The 27,552-nt window shown below is 33.3% G+C and overlaps 1 protein-coding gene and 1 long non-coding RNA gene across 5 annotated transcripts in view; one reads left to right on the top strand and one right to left on the bottom strand.

The window, feature by feature from the left end:
• The window catches only part of ZDHHC17 (zinc finger DHHC-type palmitoyltransferase 17), a 92,407-nt gene that overhangs the window by 61,517 nt on the left and 3,338 nt on the right, over positions 1-27,552 (top strand). For 2 of the 4 annotated variants that reach the window (XM_032296240.1, XM_032296232.1), the window contains 8 exons: positions 4,283-4,425; positions 5,778-5,878; positions 19,061-19,185; positions 20,010-20,072; positions 22,779-22,872; positions 23,997-24,080; positions 25,630-25,787; positions 26,759-26,853. In XM_032296240.1, coding sequence (XP_032152131.1) covers positions 4,283-4,425; positions 5,778-5,878; positions 19,061-19,185; positions 20,010-20,072; positions 22,779-22,872; positions 23,997-24,080; positions 25,630-25,787; positions 26,759-26,853 — 863 coding nt within the window. Of the gene's footprint in view, positions 1-4,282; positions 4,426-5,777; positions 5,931-8,116; positions 8,815-19,060; positions 19,186-20,009; positions 20,073-22,778; positions 22,873-23,996; positions 24,081-25,629; positions 25,788-26,758; positions 26,854-27,552 lie in introns of those variants that run through there. The other 2 variants (XM_032296250.1, XM_032296259.1) reach the window with 2 other exon arrangements.
• LOC116563589 lies at positions 74-21,699 on the bottom strand. The gene is made up of 3 exons (XR_004274475.1): positions 21,586-21,699; positions 9,514-9,516; positions 74-87 (listed from the first exon to the last, which is right to left on the bottom strand). It is a non-coding gene; the product is annotated as an uncharacterized LOC116563589 (long non-coding RNA).

Below are 27,552 nucleotides of genomic sequence, written 5' to 3' on the forward strand. Positions count from 1 at the left end.
GTTGTTGCCCAGGCTTGAGTGCAGTGGCAAGATATTGGCTCACTGCAATCTCTGCCTCCTGATTTAAAGCAATTCTCATGCCTTAGCCTCTGGAGTAGCTGGGATTACAGGCGCCCGCCACCACGCCTGGCCAAATTTTATATGTTTTTAGTAGAGACAGGGTTTTCACCATGTTGGCCAGGCTGGTCTCAAACTCCTGACCTCAGGTGATTTGCCCACCTTGGCCTCCCAAAGTGCTAAAATTACAGGTGTGAGCTACCACACCTGACCGAAGATTTTCAACATACAATTTTTAAAGCAGGATTCGTAGGTACACGTACTTAGCATGAGTACTTATAGCCTTTAATTTTGACATTTCTCAATGTAATTTTTAAAATATTATTTTACTCAGAATAAATAAAGGTAAATAACAAAGTTTCCAAGGGCTCCTGCCTACCTGATTGGTGACCTTTTGGCGCCATTTGATAATTAATAAGGATGGGTATATATGAAATTATTTAAATCTCCATAGGCTGCTGGTGTAAATTTTGGTTCATTGATTCAACTGGCTTTTGTTAAGTAATAGATAAAAATAAAGATTTTTCTAGTGAATGCTCATTTGTTAGTATGATGATAAATTGTGAAATACCTTAGTCCTAATACGTATCTTTTTAAACTACTCACAACTCCAGTACTAACTTGAGCTTTGCATTCTTTTGTGATATGTTGTATAACTTTTTTTCAGGGAGAGAATTTATATTCTTGACTTTCCTAGGGAAAGCCCATTTTAGATCATCTATATACCTTCAGTTTTAAATTGTATGACTGTTGGCTCAGTTGCCTAATTATAATATGGTAATAAAACTTAGAATATTTTCCCCCAAAGAGGTGGTATAGGTTCCTCACAATCTTATTTCCCACAAAAAAGAAGTTAACTGGCTCAGAGTTTCTTTATGTACCCAAATAATTGTCAAGATGTCTGCTAACTTGTCAATAATCACAGCTTGAGTGGCATTAAGTCTTGAGAACCATCTTCTGTAGATTGTATTTAGGCAGTTCTAGTAGTCATGTAGATTATTTAAAGTTAATAATGATCTATCTGTTCCCAAGGCAAAAAGACAAATTTGGGATAAAGAGAAGCACACTTGAAAGCAGTACCTCCTTTATTTATAGGAGTTTGAACTCAATCAGTTGAAAAGTCCCCTGGTCTGCCACTTAGAAGAATTAGATTCATAGTTTATGAACTTGGCTGTTTACAGCCCTATAGCTGAGAATAATGAACAATTTTTCCATGTTATGTTAACTCTTTTATTATTAGATACAATATAGAAAATGATTTATTTTGTGTTGCTCAGTTTTCTAGGATTTAGAGCGGCTTTGCTCAACAGAGTGAAAAATGGCTGTCTCATGATAATTAGGCTAGTAATAAAAATATCTTGTGTTACTTTGGAAAATCCCATAATGTCGGTTCTTTTGTTTTGTTGAATGTGAGTATTTTGAAGTTTTATTTTATATATATGTGTATATATATATATATATATATATATATATATATATAGATAGACACAAGTGACAACAAATTTTAGATGTTGCATTAATAGGTAAGGTTACTTACAGCATTAGTAAACTATATATCAGGTTTATGTGTTTGGGTATGATTTTTTTTTTTTTAAAAGAGAACTTCATAAAAGTGTAGTGCAATTTTAACATTTATATACCATTGTGGTCAGTTTAGAAATTGAGTTTCTTTCCTGTTTTTTTTTTCATTTGTAGCTTTAAATATATTAAAAATTTTTAAAACGTTAGTTTTAAAAATATATGATGATTGTGAGAGTAATCTTTAAAGGTTAAAAGTAACCCTCATATATTTAAAAATTATGATTAGGGGGCCTGTGAGATTAAGCATCTATAATTATGTAGACTGTTCTTTTTCCATGTCACATTGGAAATACTTCAGTCATTAACATGTTTTGATTTGCTAGCCTATGAAGTGTCTTTTATATGTAAAACTAAACAAGAATATAGTGACACCTAGGACTCAATAGCGTTTTATTTTAAAAAGTTATTCCCTTAAGAAAAATAGAAATGTCATTCCAAAAGGGGGAAAAATTTTTTGGATAGTGCTAGTAGATAGATAAAGAGTGACTCTTTAGCCAGGCATGGTGGTGTGCCTATAGTCTCAGCTACTTGGGAGGCTGAGGCAGGAGGATTGGTTGAGCCCAGGAGGCTGAGGCTGCAGTGAGCCAAGATTACGCCACTGCACTCCAGCCTGGGTGATTGAGTAAGACCTTGTCTCCAAAAAAAAGAAAGGGGGAGAATGTTTTTAGAAAACTATTTTAAAATCTCTTAGACTTTTTTAAGTAAAAGAATTTTAGACAGGCATATTTATAATTAAATAAGTCTTCTTAATAAGTTGGAAGGACATCTTTCAGTTAGTATTTAGAGGGGGTTTGGGAACAGGAGCGAAATTGACTACAAAAGGGCAATATGAGGAATCCTTTTAGTAATGGAAATATTCTGTATCTGGACTGTGTCAAGATTAGTTTCCTCGTTGTGATATGCTACTGTTTTGCAAGATGTTACCAATGGGGGACAAAGGATATTTAGGATCTGTCTGTATTATTTATTACAACTGTGTGTGAATCTATAATTATTTCAAAATAAGTTTAATTTTAAAAAGAGGCTTCTGAATCTAGGTGGTGGATATGCTTCCTATGTAATTTTTCAAATTTACTATATGGTTGAAAATTTCCCTAATAAAATACAGGAGAAAATAAATTTCTCATATAGCAGCACATCACCATTATATCTTTGTAGTACCATTTTATGTAGCAATACATTCTCTCTTTTCTGAGTAGTAAATCTTCTCTCATGTTTTAAGGTTCATACTTAATAGAAAAAAAAATTGGATTACTTATTTTACTACTTTTAAAATTAAAATTAAAGCCTGAAATTGATGTTTAATTATTACTCTAAGTTAAAATTACACATTTAGTTTAGAAAATGAATTACAGTGGCCAAATTGGGGAAGACATGGTCATTTATATGAAAAAAACAAAAACAAAAAACCCTCCTTATTTCAGTGGAAGCCAATAGGATGAAAAAGGTGCTAAAAACGTGTAATATAACCTTAGCCTTTAGAAAGATATTCAATAAGGAAAGCAGTGTTTATACTCTGCTTTGTTAGACTACAGCTGTTTTTGTTTTTGTTTTTTTGGGGGTGTGTATGACAGGGTTTCATTTTGTTGCCCAGGCTGAAGTACAGTGGCCTGATCATAGCTCACTGCAGTCTTGACCCTTTACCTCCCTGGGCTCAGGTGATCCTCCCACCTCAGGCTCCCAAGTAACTGGGACTACAGTATAGATATATGCCACAATGCCCAGCTAATTTTTGTATTTTTTGTAGACATGTTTTTGCCATGTTGCCCAGGCTGGCCTACAACTCCTGGACTCAAGTGATTCTCTTGCCTAGTCTTCCCAAAGTGTTGGGATTAAAGACATGAGCCACCGTGCCCCGCCTTGAATATCTTATATAGTTTTTTGACCTAAGGTAACTGAAGAGAGACTTGATAACTGGCTGTAGGTTTGTGAAGGGCTCTTATATGAAAGAGGCTTACTTTGGTTGCTATAAAGATAGAATTGTGATAGATGTTATGAGGAGCTATGTAGGTTTTATACTTACAAGTATGGACTTTCTAACAACCAGAACAGCACAGAAATGAAATGGAAATACCTTTAGAATATTGAGCACTCTGCCTTGATCTTTGTTCAGAGACACATCTCTTCATTTAGTGGACTCTAGGAGCTTACGGATTGTTTCATTTTATTCTTTATCTCATTTTAAGATTTTAGTATACTGTTTATTATTTGAAATGTCTTCACCAGGCAAGCATCTTCAGGTTTTCTTATGTGATATAATTCTTACGCTATCAGTCATTCTAGTTGTCTTTGTCTCTCTGGTTATCAGTGCCCCTGTTAAAAAGGAGTGGTATTTTTCATAAACTGTTGGCTAGCCAGTTTATGTGTTAAGCAGGTGGTACTTTCTTCAGTATTTGACCATATAGAACCCACTCCTGTAACTTCTATTCTTATTTTCCACAATTTTAGCAAAGTTATTTAAAATTGTTTAATGCCTGTCTCTAGAAGACAGACTCTTAACACCTCAAATAGTACCTGTACATAGTATGCAAATTTGAATGAATGAATTTCACCTGCTGTTGCATGCCTTCATAAAAGTAACAGTGGTTCAGATTGAGATTACTTGAAACATGCAAAAACTTTCTAATTATTTGTTTTTGTACAGGAATTTCGGCAGAAAGTAATGCTAGGAACACCTTTCCTGGTTATTTGGCTGGTTGGGTTTATAGCAGACCTAAATATTGATTCTTGGCTCATTAAAGGGCTAATGTACGGTGGTGTTTGGGCTACAGTACAATTTCTTTCAAAGTAAGTGTGTTGTTTTTAACAGTATTTTAAATTGTACATGAAATAATATAATTTGTACTCTGTTATATAAAATTAATGTTTTGTATGTTCAGAACTCTGCTTTTATGTTGTACATTTGATCTTAATTTATTTAAAGAATTTAGATATCTATATGTGAAATCAGATTTTTTAGCATTGTTGTTAAAATGATTCAAAGGTGCTATACAGATTAAAGTCTACCATATAATTTTTAACACTAAAATATTTATTGAGAAATATTTGAAATATTTTAGTAAAAGCGAATTTGAGTCTGTTGAACTCTAAGTATAACATACATATTGTTAATTTCTAGGTAATTATAATTCTTGAGCTCACCTTTCTATGGGAATTATTTTTTCCTATAGAAAATAAGGCATAAGCAATAAGCAAGGAAGAAGTTGTATTTTTAGTAGCAAGGTAATGTCTAAGCGTAATTATGAAGTAGGCTTAGTTTTTAAGATTATTTTCTCCCTCTTTTTTCTTTAAACATCGTGATCATTTCATTTCTTCTTATGCGTAGGTCTCATTGCTCTAAAGTTGCCCTACCCAACAAACCTAGACAGGAGTCTATGATATAGAACTTCCCATCTAATTTCCATTCCTTTAGTATCTTATTTTCACTTGCTTTTCAGAAAAGAATTCTGAAAATAATTCACAGAGAAATGAGAATTAGACTAGTATTACAATCTGCTGAGTGGCTTAATTCTAGTTAATCTCATTTTAGTAGTTTTAGGAGCTCCAAGAGGTATAAATAGGAAGTCACTAAGACTTTCTGCCTGTTTATGTGTAGTAAAATGTACTAATGTTTATTTTTCCCAATTTTAAGTATTATAAACACAACTCTTCAGTTTCACTAAGTTAGCCAGTTCATTCTACTTGAAAAGATGTGCTCCAACTTTTGCTGGAGTTTATATAGGTAAGGATAAATAATGATGAAACAGAAAAATGTGAAGCTTGGTTTGTATTCATTTGTCAAAATTATAACACATCTTTGGTGAATAATATTCTGGATGATAGCTACTATAAATACTAAAGTCAGTTATTGACTTTAAGAAAATAAGAGTACACTAAAATTCAGATACTGAAAAGTATATGGAATATAATTTAAATTTGGGGGAAATTAAAAGGAACTTCAGAATCTTGCTGAGTCCTTCAGCTGTGAATTAATTTTTATTGATGACTGTGAAAATAGTCATGATATTTTAGCATCTTGAACTGTGGATTCTGGTGAAACCAATGCTTACAATAAAAAATGTGTACATTTTCATTTAAACAAATATTCATTTTTACAATGAACTGTAGAGCTCATGTGTTGTAAAACTTGTGTTTTACAGATCCTTTTTCGATCATTCAATGCATAGTGCATTGCCCCTTGGAATATATTTGGCAACCAAATTCTGGATGTATGTGACGTGGTTCTTCTGGTTTTGGAATGATATCCTTTGGTTATAAAAATCATACCTAAAACAAATTTTGTTTGTTATTTGAACAAATGTTTAATAATTTGACATTAGAACTGAACTACTCATTCATAATACATTAAAATAGTGTTCCTAGAAAAATAAGTACTAATATAAATAATATTTTCTAATATTTTATATTTAATAGGTTGCTTTTGAAAAGCTATCTTTAATAACAGCATATAAATAATAGCAGCTATCATTTTTGAGTGTTTAAAAGGCACTTTTTAACTATTCATTTAATTCACATCTCATAAGTTAGTATTGTTACCCCTTTCTTCCCACTTTTTTTCTGTGTTTTTTATTTTTATAGATTCAGGGGTTACATGTGAAGGTTTATTATATGGATATATTGTATAATGGAGAGAAGAACAAGCAACATAATTTAAAAAAATGGGTAAAGGACACAAACAGACTTTTCTCCAAAGACATGCAAGTGGCCAAACATGAAAAAATGTTAAACATCACTGATCATCAGAGAAATGCAAATTAAAACCACAATCTCACACCAGTCAGAGTAGCTATTTTTAAAAGGTCAAAAAACAACAAGATGTCAAGGATGTAGAGAAAAAAGAACACTGTTGGTGGGACTGTAAATGAGTACAACCTCTATGGAAAACAGTATGGAGATTTGTCAAAGAACTAAAAATAGAACTAGCAGCCATTTATGGTGGCTCACACTTGTAATCCGAGCACTTTGGGAGGCCCAGGTGGGTGGATCGTGAGGTCATGAGTTCAAGACCAGATTGGCCAGTATGGTAAAACTGCATGTCTACTAAAATAACAAAAATTAGCTGGGCAGGGTAGTGCACGCTTGTAGTCCCAGCTACTCGGGAGGCTGATGCAGAAGAATCACTTGAACCCAGGAAGTGGAAGTTGCAGTGAGTGGAGATGGTGCCACTGCACTCCAGCCTGGGTGACAGAGTGAGACTCCATCTCATAGTGGGGTTGGGGGTGGGGGCCGGGCAGAAAAGAACTCTACCATTCAACCCAGCTATCTCGATTTTATAGTTGAGAAAAATTTAGGCTCTGTAGCTAGTCTCTGATCAAGTTGGGATTGTGAAACATGTATTTTTCTAACTAAACATATTTATTCTAAGCCGTTCTACCAAATGTTGATTTTTATGTTTTGGTATCAAACTATTTTCTCTAAATATTTTTTTGAATACCACTACTTATTTTGTTGTGGTAAATAAGAGTTAATCTTCCCTCTTCATCTCTTTTGCCTTCATGAAAAGGTGTTTCATCTCTTTTGCCTTTATGAAAAGTATGTAATGCTGTATTTTCACACATTTGCTATCTTCAGCAAATTGTCAGTGTAGTATACTTTCCCTATTTACATTTATTTTTAATTTTTATGTTTGAGAGACGAGATCTTCTGTTGCCAGGTTGGAGTGCAGTGGCACAACTATGACTCATTACAGCTTGAACTCCTGGCCTCCAGCAATCCTACTGCCTCAGCTTTCCAAGTAGCTGGGACTACAGGCACACACCACCACGACTTACTAATGTACTTTTTAAAACTAATATAATTGAAATTGTAAGTATGCCTGTGTGCCAATAAAGAAATTAAGCCAATGTCAATTTTTGATATTTTTACATAGAAAAAGTTCAGTCAGCAAGATAGACTGACTTATTGTAATAAAGGCCCATGTTTCCTAAATGTTAATTAAATATTTTTCAAAACATTACTACCAAAAGTATATGTTTTAAATGGTATGCAGTTTTTGGTGACTTATAACTGTTCTAAATAATCTTAGTTATTCATACCTGGTTTCACTTCACAACCTTGCATATCATAGTACTGTATTCTTTTTGTTAAGTTGCCTTGTGTCTTAGTTGAAACACAAAATGTGCTTATTTTATTTTTGAGACCTAAGGCACAGAATTGTAACTACACTTCTGATTCTTATATTTTTACTGCATTATGTAATTGCTTTCAGAAAGAGTAGTACTTTTAAATATTTTCTTAGTGTAAGTATCTATTGAAATTCTTCCATATGGCAGTTTTCACTAGCAAATTCTGGCCTTGTATTATACTTTGTCTTAAAAATTATTCCTCAAGGATTCATTAAGCTTTAGAATTGCCATATTGGAACACTTAGTATGAGTAAAATAGATCTGTTTGTTTTCATTACCTCATTTATTTTAAACTTATAAAAAGCATTGACGTCTGAAATGACTTTAGTATTCCAGACATATTTTCTAACTTTATGTTTCCTAAATTGGACGTTAAAAGTTATGTTCGAGAAAAAAACTCAGATTCAGATCTCAAAATAATGTTTAACTGTTTCTGTACTCCTGTTACGTGGCAAGAAGCAGGAAAATCAGTAACTTACCAAATAGTGAAGCAGGAAAATCAGTAACTTACCAAATAATGAAAAATTAATGCTAGAGAGTATTATATAGTAAAATTTCATTTTTTTCCTTTATTCAGAGTTAGTATAAAATAGCTAAACCTTGGGAAATAGTATAAAATAGCCAAAGTTAGAAATTGAAACTAGGAGAGGCAGATTTTGAAGGGAGGACCAGGACAATCAAGTCTATTTAGCCTACCCTATTTGAATAATTCTGCCTTTAAAATAGATTGATATAGATTTCATGTTGTAAATACATTGAATAAATTTCATCTTAATTTTTCAAATAAAAATGCTGTATGAGAATATCAAGTTTTATTCTTACATGTCTGTAAAGGAGAGATGATAGTAGCGCTGTCTCAAAGTTCTTGAGAAGATGAACACCTGAGGACATACCTGACATGTAAAAAGTGTCTTTTTTTTTTTTAAAGGTGCACATTACCATTTCTGATGACTTCTAAAATCTAAATTATATCTAAAGTTATTTTAAATGTGGATTCACAATTTCTTTTGTTTTTGGGTTTTTGTGGGGTTTTTTTTTTGAGACACTGTCTCACTCTGTCACACCCAGACTAGAGTGTAATGGCATAATCACAGCTCACTGCAGCCTCAACCTCCCAGGCTCAGGTGATCCTCCCACCTCAGCCTGGGACTACAGGAACATACCACCATGCCTGGATAATTTGTATTTTTTGTAGAGACTGAGTTTTGCCATATTGCCCATGCTAATCTCAAACTCCTGGGCTCAAGTGGTTCTCTTGCCTCAGCCTCCCAAAGTGCTGGGATTATAGGTGTGAACCCATGCCTGGCCACCAATTTCTTTTGTTTGAACATTTGTGTGTATGTAAATGATACTCATGAAATGTGTGGTAAAATCACAAATTACTTTAAATTCCGCATATGCAAAGGAAACCTATACTTCATGTTATAAAAGAACTGTATTTCTAGGTCCCCTATGATTTTGCAACTGTGTTTTTCTCCCAGTTTTATACTTCTAAAGCCAGTGTGAGAAGCTTAAGAAACCTCTAGGGAAGGGAACAGAAAAGAGCACGAGTAAGTTATAATGGAGGCACAAAGGATCTTAAACAGGAAATAGTCACAGGCTCATGATATGCAGTGATGATTCAGGTATCTTAAGATAAAATAGCAGCAGTTGTCTAGGATCACTTCTGATGACCTCAGGCTCTTTTCTGTTGCTTTGACCATGTCTCGTGCAACTCATGGCTACCTATGTAATTAACACTGATTTATACTAGCTTTGACAAATAGAATTACAGTTGTTTTTCATTATTCATGGTAGTTCTGTAAAGTTGCTGCAAGCACTGAAATAGAAAATACTGAACCATTGTTCCTAAGAGAAATACAGAGTTAGGTTCCCACATGACTGTGGTCACAACAGTATTGGTGTCCACTTCACTACATAACCTTGTTTTGCATGTGTTTCTTTTTAAAAAATCTTATTTAATATGTATTGTTGATTCATTAATCTTGAACTTATGGCCAACAGCACTATAGCTTATTCCTGAATGAAGCTTATCTATTACAGGACTTTTTTCTGTAAAGTACATCACAGCCTCCTTGTGCTTAAGAGCATGATAGCACTTCAGCACTATGCTTGAAGGTCCTTTTAAACAGCAAAATCAACAGCACAAAAATGTGGCCCTAAATAGACCATGTAAAGGACACTTGTTTATAGTTATGAGAACTAAAACAAGAAGAGAGAATGTTGCTTTGCTTAGCCTCAGCTGAGAATGTGTGCATTGGGTGACTCTCATTTTTTACTGTTTTGTTCATGCCTGTTGAGTGACTAAAAAAGTGCCATGAATATTGATTTTGGTGTTATAAATTTTATCAAGTGGGTGTGAGGATCAACTTTATAAATTTTGTTTTGGTTTCTTAGGTAATATGATACGCAGCTTATTAAGTTACTTAATAGGTGTTTTTATGGTGATAATGAATTTTACATTGATGTAAACTATTTGTTCTAATAAGTTCTTACTGTTCTATTCTTTGAATAATTACTTCCCTATAAAACACTTCATATTTATTTGGTGCTTTTTTGTTTATAGTTTTTCAGATACATTATTTTACTTCTCAAAATAATTGAGATTAAAATATATATATATATTTTAATACATATATACAAATATATATACATATATATTTGTATATATACAAATATATATATATATATATATATATATATATATACATACACACAAATCTTAATACTGTTTCTAGCTGATGGGAATATTGAGGCTCTGAGAAGTTGTTATATCTTGCTCAAAGTCACATAGGTGGGAAATTATTAAGAGTTTGGTGTCAGACTCAGCTTTCTGGCCTGGTTCGGTGTATCTTCAAATGTCCTTATATTATACTCTGAATATAATTTTATGTTTTTAAACCTTCCTGGAAAACTGTTAGCCTCTAGAATGATTTTTAAAAATACCCTTTAATCTCTTAATCATATATCAGTAAATATTCAGTTGTAAGATCAAAGGTTTAGTTACAAGGATGTTTCTCTTCATATCATTTATTATAGGGAAAAAAATGAAAACAACCTGAATAGCCAGCCTAAATAAGGGGAAAGTTTTATCAGTTACACTACCTATGGAATTGGTATTACATAACCACTAAATACTTTCCTGCCTTAATGATATGGGCCCATATTTAAGATCTAATAAGTGAAAAAATACTAAATTACAGAATGAAGTTTAAAATGCACAAAGAAAAAGAGCTGGAAGTGATATGTATCATTTTAACAGTGGTTATCTCTAGGAATTGGACTGATTTTATTTGTTTTTTTGCCTTTTAATTTTAAAAATTTTTCACTATGTTTTTAAAATTATAAATAAACAACTCTGAAATTCACTGACATAGCCAGTTTAGTCAACTCCTTATTGTGTTGACAACACTTTTGAAATATTGACAAAAGGTTTTTAGAAATTTTATGTCTGAAAATAAGTTATTTTTCAACCTGGCTTTAAGCAAAATTGAGCTTCTTTAAACTCAAGAAAGGTATGAACAGTGTGCAGAATCTGGGACGATTACATATATTTAAAAAATCAAGATTGTATGGAATTCTCTCCCATGCCTTTCCTCTTAAGCATTTTTTTCTGTAGGTTACTCATTAGACTTCTCTGTTTTCTGTGTATCTCTCCCAGTTTCCTTTCAAAACCCTCTAAGCCTTTTAATGCCTGTCTTCAGGTATCCAGTCACCCACCACTTTTCATGAATTCTAACAATATTGCTATAAATATTTTTGTATATCTTTTTTTCCCACAAGAGTTTCTCTGAGGTCGTTAAAGATATTCTATGATTTGCATTCTCAGTTGTGTGCATTTGACTACTGTAAATGAAGACTGATGTGAGGGGAAGGATCAGTATCTTTCCCCTCCATTAGAGAGGTCATTGTTCCAGCATACCTTTTCTTCACTCAGTTGCAGTCTCAACCTTGATATTCATCAAGTTTCCTAGGTACTCCGGTTTATTGATCTATTTGCCCTTATTAACGCTATATAATCTTATAGATTTGTTCTTAAATTATATCTGAGCAGGGCAATTTTTCCAAGTTTGTTATTTCTCAGGAATGTCTTAGCTCTTTTTGGCCTTTTGCTCTTCCATTTAAATTTTTTTAGCATAAGCTCTTTGCGTTCCATGAAAAGCCTTATGCCTTTTTTGTTTGTTTGTTTAAGGTAGTCTTGCTTTGTTGCCCAGGCTGGAGTGCGGTGACGTGATCTTGACTCACTGCACCTCCACGCCCTGGTTTCAAGCAATTCTCCCACCTCAGCCTTCCAGATAGCTGGGATTAGGCATACACCACCATGCCTGGCTAATTTTTGTATTTTTAGTAGAAACGGGATTTCACCATGTTGGACAAGCTGGTATCAAACTCCTGACCTCAAGTGATACACCTGCTGCAGCCTCCCAAAGTAATGGGATTATAGGCATGAGTACCATGTCTAGCCAGCCTTATGCTATTTTGATTGAAATTCTATTTGAGCTGTAGATTTAGAGAAAGTAATTTTGATACTTAGACCTTTTATGTTTTTTGGTGAAGTCATATAATTTCTTATGTAGAAGTTCATATCTCAGATTTTTAAAAGAATTTTAATTTTTTTAAATTATGAATTTTTAATTAAATTTTCTATGCGTGTTTGGTTTATAGAAATGATGTAGCTTATTAGTTATTGCCAACAATTTTGCTAAAGCCTTTTATTATTTCTAAAAATTTGGGGGTATTTTGGATATATGACATGGGATAATCATTACATATAAAGACTGAATTTTGTTTTTCTTTCTAGCATTTAATTCCTTTAGTGATTGTATTATATTAGCTGGGATCTCAGTACACTGTGGAATAGACACAGAATGAGTATCCTCATTTTGTTCCTGACTTTAAAGGGTATCATCTTTAGAAGATTGACTTTAAAGGGCTAGTATTTTACCATTGAGTGTGATATTATAAAGTGTTTACTTGGATTTGATGAATAACCTCTCCTTCTACACTCCCCTTTTGTTTTTACTTTTTGTGAATTGTTTGTTTTTTTCTTTATGCTTTTATATTAAATAATGTATTAATAGACTATTTCTAATGTTGAGCCACTTATGCATGCCTGGAGTAAACAAACATGGGCAAAATGTCTTATTTTTCTATACATTGCTGGATTAAATTTTTTACTAGTTTTGCGTGTACATTTGTGAATGAAATTCTAATTTTTTTGGATTGTCTTTGCTATGTTTTGATATCAACATGATAGCCTCAAAATGGGTACTGTTTTTAAATGTCTTTGAAAGGGTTTGGGTTAGATTGAAATTATTGACTATTAGATTGACTACATGTTTATTAGACTTCGTAAAATCATTTTCATCTGGGGTTTGCTTTATGTTAAATAATTTTATAATATATAGTTTATTTGACTCAGTTGTTTATATATTTTAGTGATTTGTTCATCTCTTGTTTTCAGATGTGCCACGTTCTCTGTTTTTTTACTTAGCTGCTGTACCCCCTCTCTCATTCCTAGTATTAATTAGAGCTATTTTTTAGTTAATGTATTTTATTGAATTTTTCAAAGTAAAACTTTAGGTTTTATTAATCCATTCTATTTTCACTTTCAGTATGTTTTATTTATTTCCTGTTGTCTGCTTGTTTAGTTTTTTTCTTTAACTTGTTCAATTGTTTAGTTTTCACTGATATTTTCTGTTAGAAACATTTAAGTTTAAACAGTAACATTTCATATGCCACTTCAGCTTCATTCCATAAAGAAGATTAAGCTTCTTAATTGGGTTGCTCAAGTCACTATATCATCACCAAATTTTTACCTATTTGCAGCTAAGAGAACTATGTTAAAATCTTCTGTTATGTTGGTATATTTAGCAGTTTCTCTTTGTGGTTCAGTTTTTTGCCTTACATATTTTGTAGTTTCATTATTAAGTATGTAAAAGTTTAGAATACTTTCCAATGAATTGAACCTTTTATCAATATATAATGACCCATGGTAAAAAGCATTAGTGATGACTATTTATTTTAATTAATATTGCTTTAAATCATTTATGGCCTTGAATTTTAGAAATGTCTCTTGCAAATAGCATATAGGGATAAGCAAATCTTGAAGAGTGGACACTAAATTTCTCAACCACTTTACCTCTCTATTTGTGTTTATTTATCATCTTTGGTCTCCAGGGGATTTTCTTACTCTACTAGCAGCTCAGCAACACACTTAAAAATATTTAATTATTATTACTGTTTTTTGAGAGTTTTACTCTGTCACCCAGGCTGGAGTGCAGTTGCACAATCTCAGCTCATGGCAACCTCTGCCTCTCAGGTTCAGGTGGCTCTTGTGCTTCAGACTCCCAAGTAGCTGGGATTATAGGCATGTGCTACCACGCCTGGCTAATTTTTGTATTTTTAATGGAGACAGGGTCTACAAAAGTTAAAAAAATTAGCTGAGGTTGAGGGTGCATGTCTGTAGTCCCAGCTACTCAGGAGGATGAGGCAGTAGAACCCTTTGAGCCCAGGAGTTTGAGACTGCAGTAAGCTATGATTATGACACTGTACTCTGGTCTGAGCAACAGAGTGAGACCCTGTCTCTATTAAAAAAAAAAAAAAAAAAAAAAATTTCTGCCTCCTCTTCCTCCCTCTCTATTAAAAATTTTTTTACTCAAGAGCACATTACTATTGAGATTAAAAAGCAATCAGTATGTTTCAGAGGATGTTAATCATTGTCCCTCAGATTTTCTTAATATACAGTGTATCTTTTCAGGATGCTATATTTAAAATGGAAGTTATATTTGTATATTCTATATGTAATATATACAAATGAAGGTTTTCTTTCATTTTATCTGAAATTTTCTGTTAGGATTTCTTAATTCTATTTGATGTATTTACTACTTCTGGGATAAAATTATCTATGGGTTGAATTATCTTTGACAGTCATCTGTGTTCATACTTTTGTCTCTAATCTTTATTATTATCATTATTATTTTTTTTTGAGATGGAGGTCTAACTGTGTTGACCAGGCTTTTCTTGAACTGCTGGGCTTAAGTGATCTTCTGGCTTCAGCTTCCTGTGTAGCTGGAATTACAGGTGCATGGCACCATGTCCAGTTTTTGTCTCTAATTATTGTTTTGGGTTTTTTTTTTTTTTCTCATTTACTGATTATCAGTTTTTTTAATCCTCTTTGTGTTCATCTTTATAAATTTTTATTTAGTATATTGTGTAATGGTTTTTGTTTGATCTCAGTCTGTTTTCTTCTAGAATCACTCCTTTCATCTGGTTCTAATTGTTTTATGATCTTATGTTTAAGCTTTTATAGGATTCATAATTTAATTATGAAGCATCTTTAGTTAATTCAACTTTGTCCAAATTTGTTGCTTCTTTCCATACTGGATTAGCTGCTTTGTGAATGCTGTGCACATTTTTTTTGATTTATTGTTTTTGTTTTGTTTTTAAGTACACTAGCATAGTTGTTATGTCATTTCTTTTCATCATTCATCTTGCTTGTGATTGACCTGGGCAAATATATTCAGACTTTTATGTTTTGTCTGATATATTGTAATCTTTTACGTTTTTCCTGTCCTGTTTGATACAAAGATATTGAAGGCAGATGACTGCCTTCAGTGTTACAGCTTGGCTAAATTTCTATTCATTTTTCTGTAACCTGAAAAAAGAGAGGTCAGTTGTAAATTCTTGCTCAGAAACTTGGGTTTAGCTGTCTTAGGATCTTGATAAAAGTTTTTCCTGAGGTTTTATTCTACCCAGCCTTAGAAATAGGATGATGTTGGAATTATCCCTCACCAGCCATCCCCTCAATTTCGTTAAGTCACCTTATTAATGACAAGCCTTAATATTGATACTTGATACTTAGTGAAAGCCATGCAGTGGTATTCAGGGACTTGTATTCCTGAAGGGGTTTTCTTGACTTTTAAAATTATCTACTCACCATTTCAGTTATTTTTCTCCAACTGAGTGGGGCTGAGGAGTGGAGTGTATATTAGTCAGCTGAAGCTGCCATAATGATATACCAGAGACTGGGTGGTTTAACAACAGAAATTTGTTTTCTCACAGTTCTGGAGGCTGGTAGTTTGAGATCAGGGTGCCAGCATGTTTGGGTTTGGTGAGGGCTCACTTCCTAGCTTGCCCATGATGACTTTCTTGCTGTGTTCTCACATGGTGAGGAGAAAGAGTAAGAAATCTCTCATTCTACCTTATATGAGGAAGGCCACAATCCTGTTGGATTAGGCTCCCACCCTTATGACTTAATTTAAGCTTAATTGCTTCCTAAAGACCACATCTCCAGATGCAGTCAGGTTGTAGGGGTTAGGGATTCAACATATGCCTTGTGAGGAAACAGTTTAGTCCGTAGTAAAGGGCCAGGGTGAAACTGATGAGAATTCTCATCTACGGTTTTTCATACTACTAGTATAGGTAGAGCAGGATTAGGAGCTACCCCAGGCAGCCTGCCTCACCAGAATCATCTTCTTTTTGTGGTCTTCAGTTTTGAGCTTTCTGATAAAATGTGGTCTGTCCCCTTCTCAAATTTGTTGCCAATATTTTGGTATTCATTCAGTTTGTTTGATTTACTGTTTTTATTTCATTTTGTTGAGTGTTATGGGAAATAAATTTAGCGTATGAATTTCTTTCTATTCTTGAAAGAAAGCCTAGTTAGATAAATTTGTTTAAAAATAAAATGAGAGCTGCATTTCATAGCAGATATCAAGAAAACAAGTAAAGAATTAAATGTAAAAAATGATTCTATAAACATTTAAAAGAAAATATTGATGGTAAATTTATCTTTAATTGGAGGGCTGCTTAAACATAAAAGCAAAAATATAAATTAAAAGCACATATTTTTTTTCATTACTGTTAATGCAAATGTACTAATCAGTTATGTGTTGTTTGTGGGGTTATAAATTGGATGTCTTTCTGGAAAATAATAGTATAAAAGTGTGTGTTTATATTTATATCTCAAGCCTTTAAATTGTTCATACCTAAGAGATTGTTTCTGCCACTAAACATAGAGAAAGAAGAAAGTCAGCATATCATAGTGCCTGACATTCGATGGGCACTCTAGGTGTTTATTGACTGAGTAAATGAAGATTTATGTATTCTTGAGTTTTACTTAAGGTAGTTTTCATGACTTTGCTAGGATACCTCTCTGCCATTTCAGAAATTTTAAAGAGAAATTTTTGCTTTTCCAAATGTTTTTAAATAGGATATTCTTAAAAGTTTGTAACACTGGAATGATTAAATTAGCTGACCCCAGGTCTGAAGGTTAAGAAAGGAGAAGTTTGACTAAACCTGATCAATATACCTATAAGAAAATTACTTGAGATTACCTCATGTTTTATTAAGATATTGGCATAGGAAATTGTGTTGAGTAGTTTGGTGAGACTGAATAGCATAGGTAATAGTCTGAATTTTAATACATGTTCTACCTCTAACTCATTCTGTAATCTTGGACAATGTAGCTTCTGCTTCAGTTGTATCATCTGTAAAGTGGGGATAATAGCAGGATTTATCGTAGGGTTCTTGTGCTTCTTAAATGGCAAATAGTTGGTGATTAATGTGTTATTTTGTTAATTAGGTATATTATGATACCAGTCATAATTAAAAATGCAGAATACCAAAATTAATAGAAGCTTAATTCTGGGTTGTAGAGTTACTATTTCTGTCTTTATGCCTTTTTTTTTTTTTTATTTTTTTTTTTTGGATACTGAGTCTTGCTCTGTTGCTGAGGCTGGAGTACTCAATCTTGGGTTACTGCAGCCTCTGCCTCCCGGGTTCAAGCAATTCTGCTGCCTCAGCATCCCCTAGTAGCCAGGATTACAGGCATGTGCCACCACGCCTGGCTAAATTTTGAATTTTTAGTAGAGGCAGGGTTTTGCCATGTTGACCAGGCTGGTCTTGAACTCCTGACCTCATGTGATCCACCTACCTTGGCCTCCCTAAGTGCTGGGATTACAGATGTGAGCCACCACACCCAGCCTATTTCAGTTAAATTTTTAAAATTAGCTTGTCTAATCTATTGCTAAAGCTAAGTTCAGTCTACCATTTGAAGATACCTAATTTCTTTAAAGAGCAAGGAAAGAAATTTCATAAGTTCATTGACTATTTAATTCCTTAATATACCTTTCAAATATATAGTCATATATTGAGCTGGCCCCATGCAAATTTAATCCAGGTCCTGAGAGTTTGACCTATTTATTTACATGTTAGCACCTTTTTAAAACTTGTGATCAATAAAAGTGCTGCCCCTGAGTAATACCAAGCCTCAGCATTCTACACACTTGATTCTCCAGAGCTGGAGTTGGAACAGCTGAAAATTTGACTTCTTATTTACTCTTCGCTTGCTGTACCAGTATATTTTGTAGAATAAGATTGGAAAAAATTAAAGGAAAAGAGGGGACTGGACAAAAAAAGAAAAGATAAATCACTTTTGAATATGGCAGGTGATATTAACTAATCTTTCCTTTCGTCTTTTGTTTCTCCTGTATGTCAAGTGGCTGTTTAGTGTTTTGGTATTTTCCAAACAAATATAGAATAATTTCATTCAAGAAGCTGTTCTTTTTCTATCTGTGCATCCTGAGAAATGTAAACAGTGGGTACACATGATAATGTGAAAAAAATCTTGTGAAATTCTTGTATTTGTATCCACGTAAAATCTTGCAAATGATATTCAAGTATACCCGGTGTTTTGTGTCTCAGAAATGTATTGCTCTAGCAAAATTGCTTTATTTTTATAGTGTTATAAGTGCCTAGTATATTTCTTATGTTTTTATGAGATAGAAAAAATGTGAACATACAAATGTGAACATACAAACCATTATTGGTTTTAAGCAAGCTTATATTTTTTTCTAAAACCAGTTTCAGTGTGTTCAAAAAAAGGCAAAAGTGAGTTTTTTCTTTTTTGACTTTTCTATGGTTAAAAGCAATCTTTTACATATATGAGTATGATATCTGTAATTGGTAGATACATAAAGATTGCAATACATATACATAAAGTGTTTGTTAATAAATTTGAACGTGAGAAATCCCTTCATTTTTGTCAAAAAATTAGTCATTTAAAAATATTGATTGAATTTTTAATTACTAACTTTTAAAGTGTCAGATAAGTCTACATGATTTAAAATTTATAAAGAAGTCACATTATTTTTACATGTAGTTATAAACGTAATGAAAAACAGCTTGTATTTTTTTTTGATTGGTAGGTGTTTTGTAAAAATTTTATAGATTGTAAGTATATATAATAGTAATTCACTTATCATTGTTGCTTCTTTAGATTCCTTAACTTTAGGCACATCTCAACTTTTTGTTTATCCATCTTCCATTCCTTGCCAATAGTGTTGCACTTTTCTACAATTTTGGAAAATCTTGGAAATCAGATCCAGGGATTATTAAAGCAACAGAAGAGCAAAAGAAAAAGGTAGCATAATACCAACTAAATCACTTGTATTTAACTGCCAAATTATCAGTATTTATAGCAGATACTAGAGTACAAAGGAAGTAACTATCTTTTACAATATAAGATGGTTACTTTAAGCTAAATTGAGATTACATATCTTTTATTTGGTGCTCACCCTTGGTGCTCTTGTGATGCCTGTCCATAACACTTCCATGACATTTTATAATTTCATGTTTCTCTCCTTTACAAGGCCACTGTGATTGCTTTGAGGGGTGTGTATCTTAAATACCTCTGTAAATCTTAAATATCTCTGTAAATCTCAAGGAAATAATTTGCATTCAGTAGATGTTTGCTAAATGACTAAACTAGAAGGTCAATAAATTGATTAATAGTGCACATACACCATCCCAGTAGCTAAAATATTGTATGTACCATCCAGGGCATCCCTTTCTTATAACGCAGGTAATTAGCAAACCAATTTTATAATCTAACAATGTTGTGTATTTAGAGAATTCTAATAGAAGCGTTTTATATTATTTTAAGAGCTGTTGTATTTAGTCTCTAAAAACAAGATGAATTTTGATGAGTTATTCGGTCCATAATAAACTAAGACAATGGCAGATTCTTATGGTCTAATCCCCCTTTTTTTGGGCAGCATAGAGATTGCTACCCTGTATTCTTATTTCGATGAAATAGCAGTAAATAAAAAGATTTTATTTCTCTTTCTGAACTGAAAATATCAGTAAATTAAAGATGAAAATCATGTTTATTGATTCATAGTGATGGCAAAAGAGTTGGTGAGCATTGTTTAGTTTTGAATTAAATATTATTTTCTTAATTCACAGACAATAGTTGAACTTGCAGAGACAGGAAGTCTGGACCTCAGTATATTCTGCAGTACCTGTTTGGTAGTATTTTCTTCTTTGTTCTTCCCTTCCTTCTTTTCCTCCTGACAGTGGCATAGCATAGCGGGTGTGGGGTGTGGGAAAAGGAAGAATTTCTTTGAACGCATTCCCTGCCCCGTGGTATAAGAGGAAAGGTGGTTAAAGGATGTCTCCTTCCCAAGGTGCTTATTTCCTGATGGTAGACCTTGATTGCACTTTTTGATTCAGAGGTGCCATTTATTTGTATTCAATCTCTTTCTCCTTTCTCTCTTAAAATGTTACTCAATAAATTCAAAACTAAGTAATAAAGTATTTCATATCAAAGGTTTGTAATGATTCCCTAGTAAATTGTTTTCTTTACTACATTTTAAGAAAATTTATGCTTGTATTTAAAAGCCACATGGGAAAAATCCATTAGATAACTGTTAAGACAACATGGCCTGTAATCAAGTTCAATTTGAGTACTTTTTTTTTTTTTTTGTATCAGAATGTTTATGTAACTTTAAGTGCTCATCATTACACTATGGAACCTCAGAATGTTTATATAACTTCGAACACTGTTTTATCATAGATTTTTAAAAGTGGTCACCGTCAGCCAGTTCATAGGTCAAGATATATATGAAATCACTAGTATTCATTAATAGAGTCAGGTATAGTACTACTGACATTGTTTATTATTATAGACATCAGTTTTCTATAGAATAACACTCTTATGTTTAAATTATTTTTCTCTTAGTTTTTACAATTAGTATTTGTGAAAAATATGTAGACTGCCATAGTGCTTAAGTTATGTTTTTCTACATGGAAATTGAAATATCCCAAAATCGTACATGAAACTAAATGCTCTTTTGTATTTATACACTGCAAGTGAACTAATGTCTTAACATCTGATTAATAATAAAGTCATTGACTTCATGTAGGATTATGGAATACATTTTTGAAACAGTTCTAATTCTGCAAATTCTTTATTACACTTAATATTCTTTGAGCAGTTATGATTTTGAATATTCAAAATATATACAGCTTCGCTTTTGGTAGCAACTTTAAGATACCAACTAGATTCTTTTGTATATTCAGGCATTCTGAAAACAGTTTTCGTTTCTTTGCTTTATAGTGAGTAATTTAGAAGATTGATATTCTTTTTCTTAATATTTAGAATGTTTTAATACACTACTGTTCTGTGGAAATACGCTGTTTTACAAAGTCAAGTATGCAGTGCTGATGTACTTGCCATATGGCAAACACATTATATAGTCAGTCAATGCAGATAGCAGTTTCATTGTCAAATAAATATCTGATGGCAAGAATAAGACTCTTTTTTGCCATCATAGCATAAATGTTTTATTATATATTATTTATAAGCCACATATTTCTTGTTGTAAAGAACACTTCCTATTATAAAATCTTGCAAATCAGCAGAGGTAGTTGTCATTATATGGGTATGCTTCACTTTGGTAAGTAGACAAGTCTCTAAGGTTTGTAGGTCAGAGCTTTCTTAAAAATGTTACACCCCTGCACTCCATCCTGGGCAATAGACTGAGACTGTTTTTCAGATTTTTTACTAGTGTTGCCCAAAGGGCAACTAGTGTTGCAGCTGAGGGTTGGAAGTGGGGATAGAAATTGTTTGAATAGCCTGCTGCCTTCTCCTAAGTAGATTTAGTCTCACAACTGTGGTGAAGAATAACTTACTCTTTTCTTTATTCCACAGACAATTTTGGTAGATGTAAGAACTGCGTACTCACTGTGACTTTTCCTTGATACCTCAAAATAGTGTGTAACCTTATGCAAACTAATGGAGAAGTGGCAGTGCTTTTGTTGAAACACTGAAGTATATTTATAAATTTTTTTCTTGCAAGAGTTAATAACTCCAGCTCTTTTATCATATATCTAGCATTAGGACTGCCAGCGCTTTGAAGATCACCAGTGAGTTCTTGTATTCACTTGGCTGATTTAGAGTAATGCAGGTTTTAAAAACCGTTTTTAAAACAGGAAAAACAGACATCATAAGCATGAATTCTTTATTGCATGTCAGTAGCAGAATAATGAATTTTATGGGTTTTTTTGCGAGAAATAGTGACTGTCTAAACTTCTTAAGCATGTTCTGCATTCTTAGTTATGGTCATACATTTCAGCAGGAGAAATTCTGTAATGTGAGATCTCAAAAGGCACTTCATAGAAGAGACATAGATGTATATAATGCTGTTTTTTGCTGGATTTGTTAATTTGGAGATGACAAATATTTTTTTGATGTTTGAATTTTAAGAGCTTTTTAAATTCACGTTTAGTCTGAACTTCCTTTCAGTAAGGAATAATTTTTATTAAAGAACAACCAATATCATGACCATTAGTCATAATGGGACATCATTTAGAAGATTGGATATTGCTGTTTCTATTATTCAGAAATTTGACGGATGTGAATTAAACATAGCATCATTCATCACATCAAATTGGTGTTTAATTCTTAGTTGTTGTTTTTGTAAATTGATGGTTCAGTTTCATTCTTAAGAGCATATTTTCTAGAGTAGCCTCATTATTTTATTCTTTGTTTTTGCAGCTGAAATTTTATTAAAACAATAGTGATTTTTGGTTTCATTCATTTGGAAACCTTGGTATAACCTTGTTTAAAAATTATAGTTTTATTTTTTATAATTATATTTTGAGAAAATAAATATTCAGCTTTTCTCTCTTAGTACAATGCCTTTTGTAATCCTTTAACATGCCTATTAACAGATACGGAAACCGGTGAGGTCCAAACATTGTGGTGTGTGCAACCGGTGTATAGCAAAATTTGATCATCATTGCCCATGGGTGGGTAACTGTGTAGGTAAGTTATATTAGTAATTTCTTATATATCATTCATTTAAGTTACTTTAGGTAATTAATAAAGTATAATATTAAAGTAGGCAGTGGAAAGTTCTTCACCCTTCATTTCCCCAATTATCTTCTGGTTGACAACACAGCAACCCTTTTGAGAGAGGGAGGGAAAAAATTACAAAATCAGTGCCTGATATCTTTTCTCTATCAATTCTGTCTGATGCCTACTCTTTTCACCTTTCCCCATTGGGTAACAATGAAATTGATAAGGAGGCAAATAATTTTTTTTTTTTCTAGTTAAACTAGAGAACTGAAGGCAGTAATTGAAATGATGTTAGAGGTAGGCCGGGCATGGTGGCTCACACCTGTAATCCCAGCACTTTGGGAGGCTGAGGCAGGCAGATCACCTGAGGTTGGGAGTTTGAGACCAACCTGACCAACAAGGAGAAACCCTGTCTCTACTAAAAATACAAAATTAGCCAGGCATGATGTTGCATGCCTGTAATCCCAGCTACTCAGGAGGCGGAGGCGGGAGAATTGCTTGAACCTGGGAGGTGGAGGTTGTGGTTGTGGTGAGCTGAGATTGCGCCATTGCACTCCAGCCTGGGCATCAAGAGTGAAACTCCATCTCAAAAAAAAGATGTTATTATGTATAGAGGCAGAGAGGAATGACAGATAAGAACCATACACACCTCAGTGTTCAAGAATGTTGTAGTCTAAGGAGATAAACTACATGGTTTGAGAGATGCCCTGGAGATTTTATGAGATGACAGAAAGGAAACATTACAAAAAATTACGTAATTCTGTTGAGGAGAAGCCTTGGAAAAGTTGGATTATAAAGTTTGTAAAAAAGATAAAATAGGACTATTTTAAACCTCACAAAGGATAGGATTAGAGGTCAGAATTAGTTCTTTGGGACTTGAACACCATTGCCATTATTATATCTTTGTGTGTAATTGTAAGCATTCTTTAAGATTTTTATTAAAACATTTTTCCTGAAAATCACTTTTTAAAATAATGTATATGTGATTATCAGCACAATTGTAGCATACCTTTCATGGCATACCCCTCAAAAAGTGTATTACCCGTTGTTTTTGCTTAGCTGAAAAAACTTGCTTCTGTGTTTTTCTTTAGGTGCAGGCAACCATAGATACTTTATGGGCTACCTATTCTTTTTGCTTTTTATGATCTGCTGGATGATTTATGGTTGTATTTCTTGTGAGTACAATTAGTTTTTTGCCTTTTGAAAACAAATTTATGCATACTCAGATTATACTTACCATACTAACAAATTATGATAATGATAAAAGTCTTTTAACTAAAATTATAGTTTGGACACCTTATGAAACACAAAAGGGAAAAAAGATAGAGATCAGTTATGTCCAGTGTACAGTATAAGCAAACAGTTAGCAGTTAACCACCTTTTAATACTTGTGTCCTCTGAAAAACATGTTGGTTTAATAGGCTCTGAGAAGGTTCTGGGTAAAATACATCAACATTTTCCCCATCATGTGCTTGCTTTACTACAGTAGCTTATAGATTAAAGTGATTGTGCTGGTTCTCTTTCTTACCAAGCAGTTGGGAACATATACTTAACAATTAAATTTGCAGAGAACTTGAAATATTTTGAAAAGCAAGATATAATTATTGCATATTAGAAAATATTAGTAAGTATCAGAAGTTAACTTTTTAAAGATAAATTGTTCTCCCATCATGTGGGTTTCATACCTTAAAGGAAATGATGAATTTTTATTGCATTGAGAATGCAATCTGGAAAGAGTTTAAATGAATACATCGGTTACAATGCCTCAGGGCTTAGTCATGCTTAGCATAAAGATGTATTAGATCCTGTTTTAAATATAAGTCTTGGAAGGATGATTTTCTAGTCTTCCTTGCCCACAGATATTAATAATAATCAGTGTTATTGCCCTAATGAGCCAAAGGAGGTTACCACCTCAGTTAAAGATTAGTAGGAAGATTAGGTCAAAGAACTTGGCCTAATTTCTAGCCCAGCACACCTGAGAGAGAACAGTTTGCTGCCAGCAACAGCAATACATGATAGCAGCTCTCAAAGAGCAGGAGATTTTGTGTTAATAAAAGCCTACCTTAGCTGGGCATGGTGGCTCATGCCTATAATCCCAACACTTTGGGAGGCCGAGGCGGGTGGACTGTTTGAGGCCAAGAGTTTGAGACCAGTCTGGGCAACATAAGGGGAGAGACCCCCATCTCTACAAAAAACACAAAAATTAGGCAGGTATGGTTGCGCTTGCCTGTAGTCCCAGCTACTCAGGTGGCTGAGGTGGGAGCGTTGCTTGGGCCCAGGAGGTGGAGGCTGCGGTGAGCCTTGATTGAGCCACTGCACTCCAGCCTGGGTGACAGAGCAAGACCTTGTCTCAAAAAAAGAGCCCACATCACCAGCCTGTTATGTTATATGCCCCCTCTTCAAAAAATTTCTTTGGTATATCCTCTTTGTGTAAAGAAAATATTCATCTAAGTATTGTGTGAATGCAATACCAATCAAATAAAATTGTTTATTCTGAAGATACACTAATTTTTCTTTTTAAGATTGGTGGCTGCTTTTCCATTTCTTTTTTTTTTATTGAGATATAATAGGGTTCTTTAATAGTGTGAATACATTTGCTCTTGAATGTCATCAATTAAATCTAGACTGTTTGACTGTGTTTTCTAAATGGTGCCAGCACCAATGCCTGTATGAGGTGCTTGGATGATGATTGAGTAAATTTGAGTACTTCTGCTCTGGCTTTAGACTGGGGACTCCACTGTGAGACCACTTACACCAAGGATGGATTTTGGACATATATTACCCAAATTGCCACGTGTTCACCTTGGATGTTTTGGATGTTTCTGAACAGTGTTTTCCATTTCATGTGGGTAGCTGTATTACTCATGTGTCAGATGTACCAGGTATGTGCAAGTGCATCCTTTTTAGTGCACTTACTGAAAACTCTTCCATCTCTGCTTAAAAGATAATAATATACTCTCTTCCCAACCACTCCTGCTTTGAAAGGGTTAATTTTATTTTTCAATTTAGTTTTCCTTTCTGCCTCACTCTTTTTCCCTTTCCTCTTCTCATACTGTGAACTTCTGACTTTTAGTACTTAACAGAAATTTTTATCTATTACTCCTGACTTAAATACATCTAGTTGAACATGTGTGAGCTTAGATTGATGATATTAATTTTGTGTTTTTAATGGTATTTTTATTATTCACAAATACCAATATTTCTTCTGAAGCCTTTTTTTAAAATAGGAATTTTTAAAACCTCATTCTCAAAGAGGCTAATGGGGAGGTTGTCTGAGCATGAATAGTGTCTATCCATTTATACAATGTCAGTCAAGGAATCTGTCTTTAAATATTTTTCACATTTAACTGGCCACTTTTCACAGTCAAAATGATATCATGTAAACTAGCTTTGATGATCTCCTGATGGAAAGCCGAAAACACTTTGTTATTTTTATCTTTATGCTAGTTGTCTTTGAATTCATGTTTTTTACATTAAGTATTTAGAAAGAATAATCGTTTCCAACTGGGCACGGTGGCTCACACCTGTAATCCCAGCACTTTGGGAAGCCAACGTGGACAGATCACTTGAGCCTAGTAGTTCAAAATCAGCTTCGGCAACATGGTGAAACCCCATCTCTACCAAAAAAAAAAAAAAGGAAAATTTGACGGGCATGGTGCGTGCACCTATAATCCTGGCTACTGGTGGGGCAGTGGGAGTGGGATCACTTCAGCCTGCCCAGGAGGCAGAGTTGCAGTGAGCCGAGAATGTGCCATTGCACTCCAGCCTGGTTGACAGGGCAAGGCCCTGTCTCAAAACAAAACAAAAAAACAAAAAAAACAAGAATAATGGCTTACTTTTTCTTTCCTCTTAGATATCATGTTTAGGTATTACTACAAATGAAAGAATGAATGCCAGGAGATACAAGCACTTTAAAGTCACAACAACATCTATTGAAAGCCCATTCAAGTACGTACATATCTATAAATTTAATATTTTCCCTGGTCATATAAATTTTCTTACTAACCGGACTCTTTTACTTAGTGATATGTAAAATAGCTTTTAAATCCTATTTAAGATGTCTGCAGAAATGGCATTGGTCAGTTTACCATTACACCATAACATAATGTAATTCATCACATCAATTATATATAATAAAGTTGTGATATCTCCTTATATTTTTTCTTTTTAATTTTAATTTGTATTCAGTCTGGTGCTTAGAAACAGTATGATCTGAATTATATGACATATTTAAAACTTTGAGTTTTACTGAAGTTATTACAAACTCAAGGTTTTGTGGTGCTTTCAATTATGGCATACTTCTGAAACGCAAGCGTATCTTTAAATAAAAACAGAAAGAGTTAGTTGGGTAGTTTTGAGAATTTTCCCAGAGGTACAAAAATTATGTAAGGCATAAAACTAACTGCTTTTCTGAAGGTGCTACTGGAATACTAAAATTTCGTGAACTTATCCTTGATGTTTCTTTTTTAAGTTGTTATCCTTAGGTTCACTGCCAAATTCATGCTATTTGTAATTATTTTGTCTTTTATGTATTTTTCTTGATTTTAGAGGTAGTTTGTCTCCTGCCTAAGAGCACTAATTAAAGGCTTTTTATAAAAAATTGCATATGGAGCTAGGCATTGTTGTACATGCCTGTAATCCTAGCTA

Source organism: Sapajus apella, unplaced genomic scaffold, assembly GCF_009761245.1.
Source record: "Sapajus apella isolate SASKATOON/1434 unplaced genomic scaffold, GSC_monkey_1.0 scaffold2, whole genome shotgun sequence".
Lineage (NCBI taxonomy): Eukaryota > Metazoa > Chordata > Mammalia > Primates > Cebidae > Sapajus > Sapajus apella.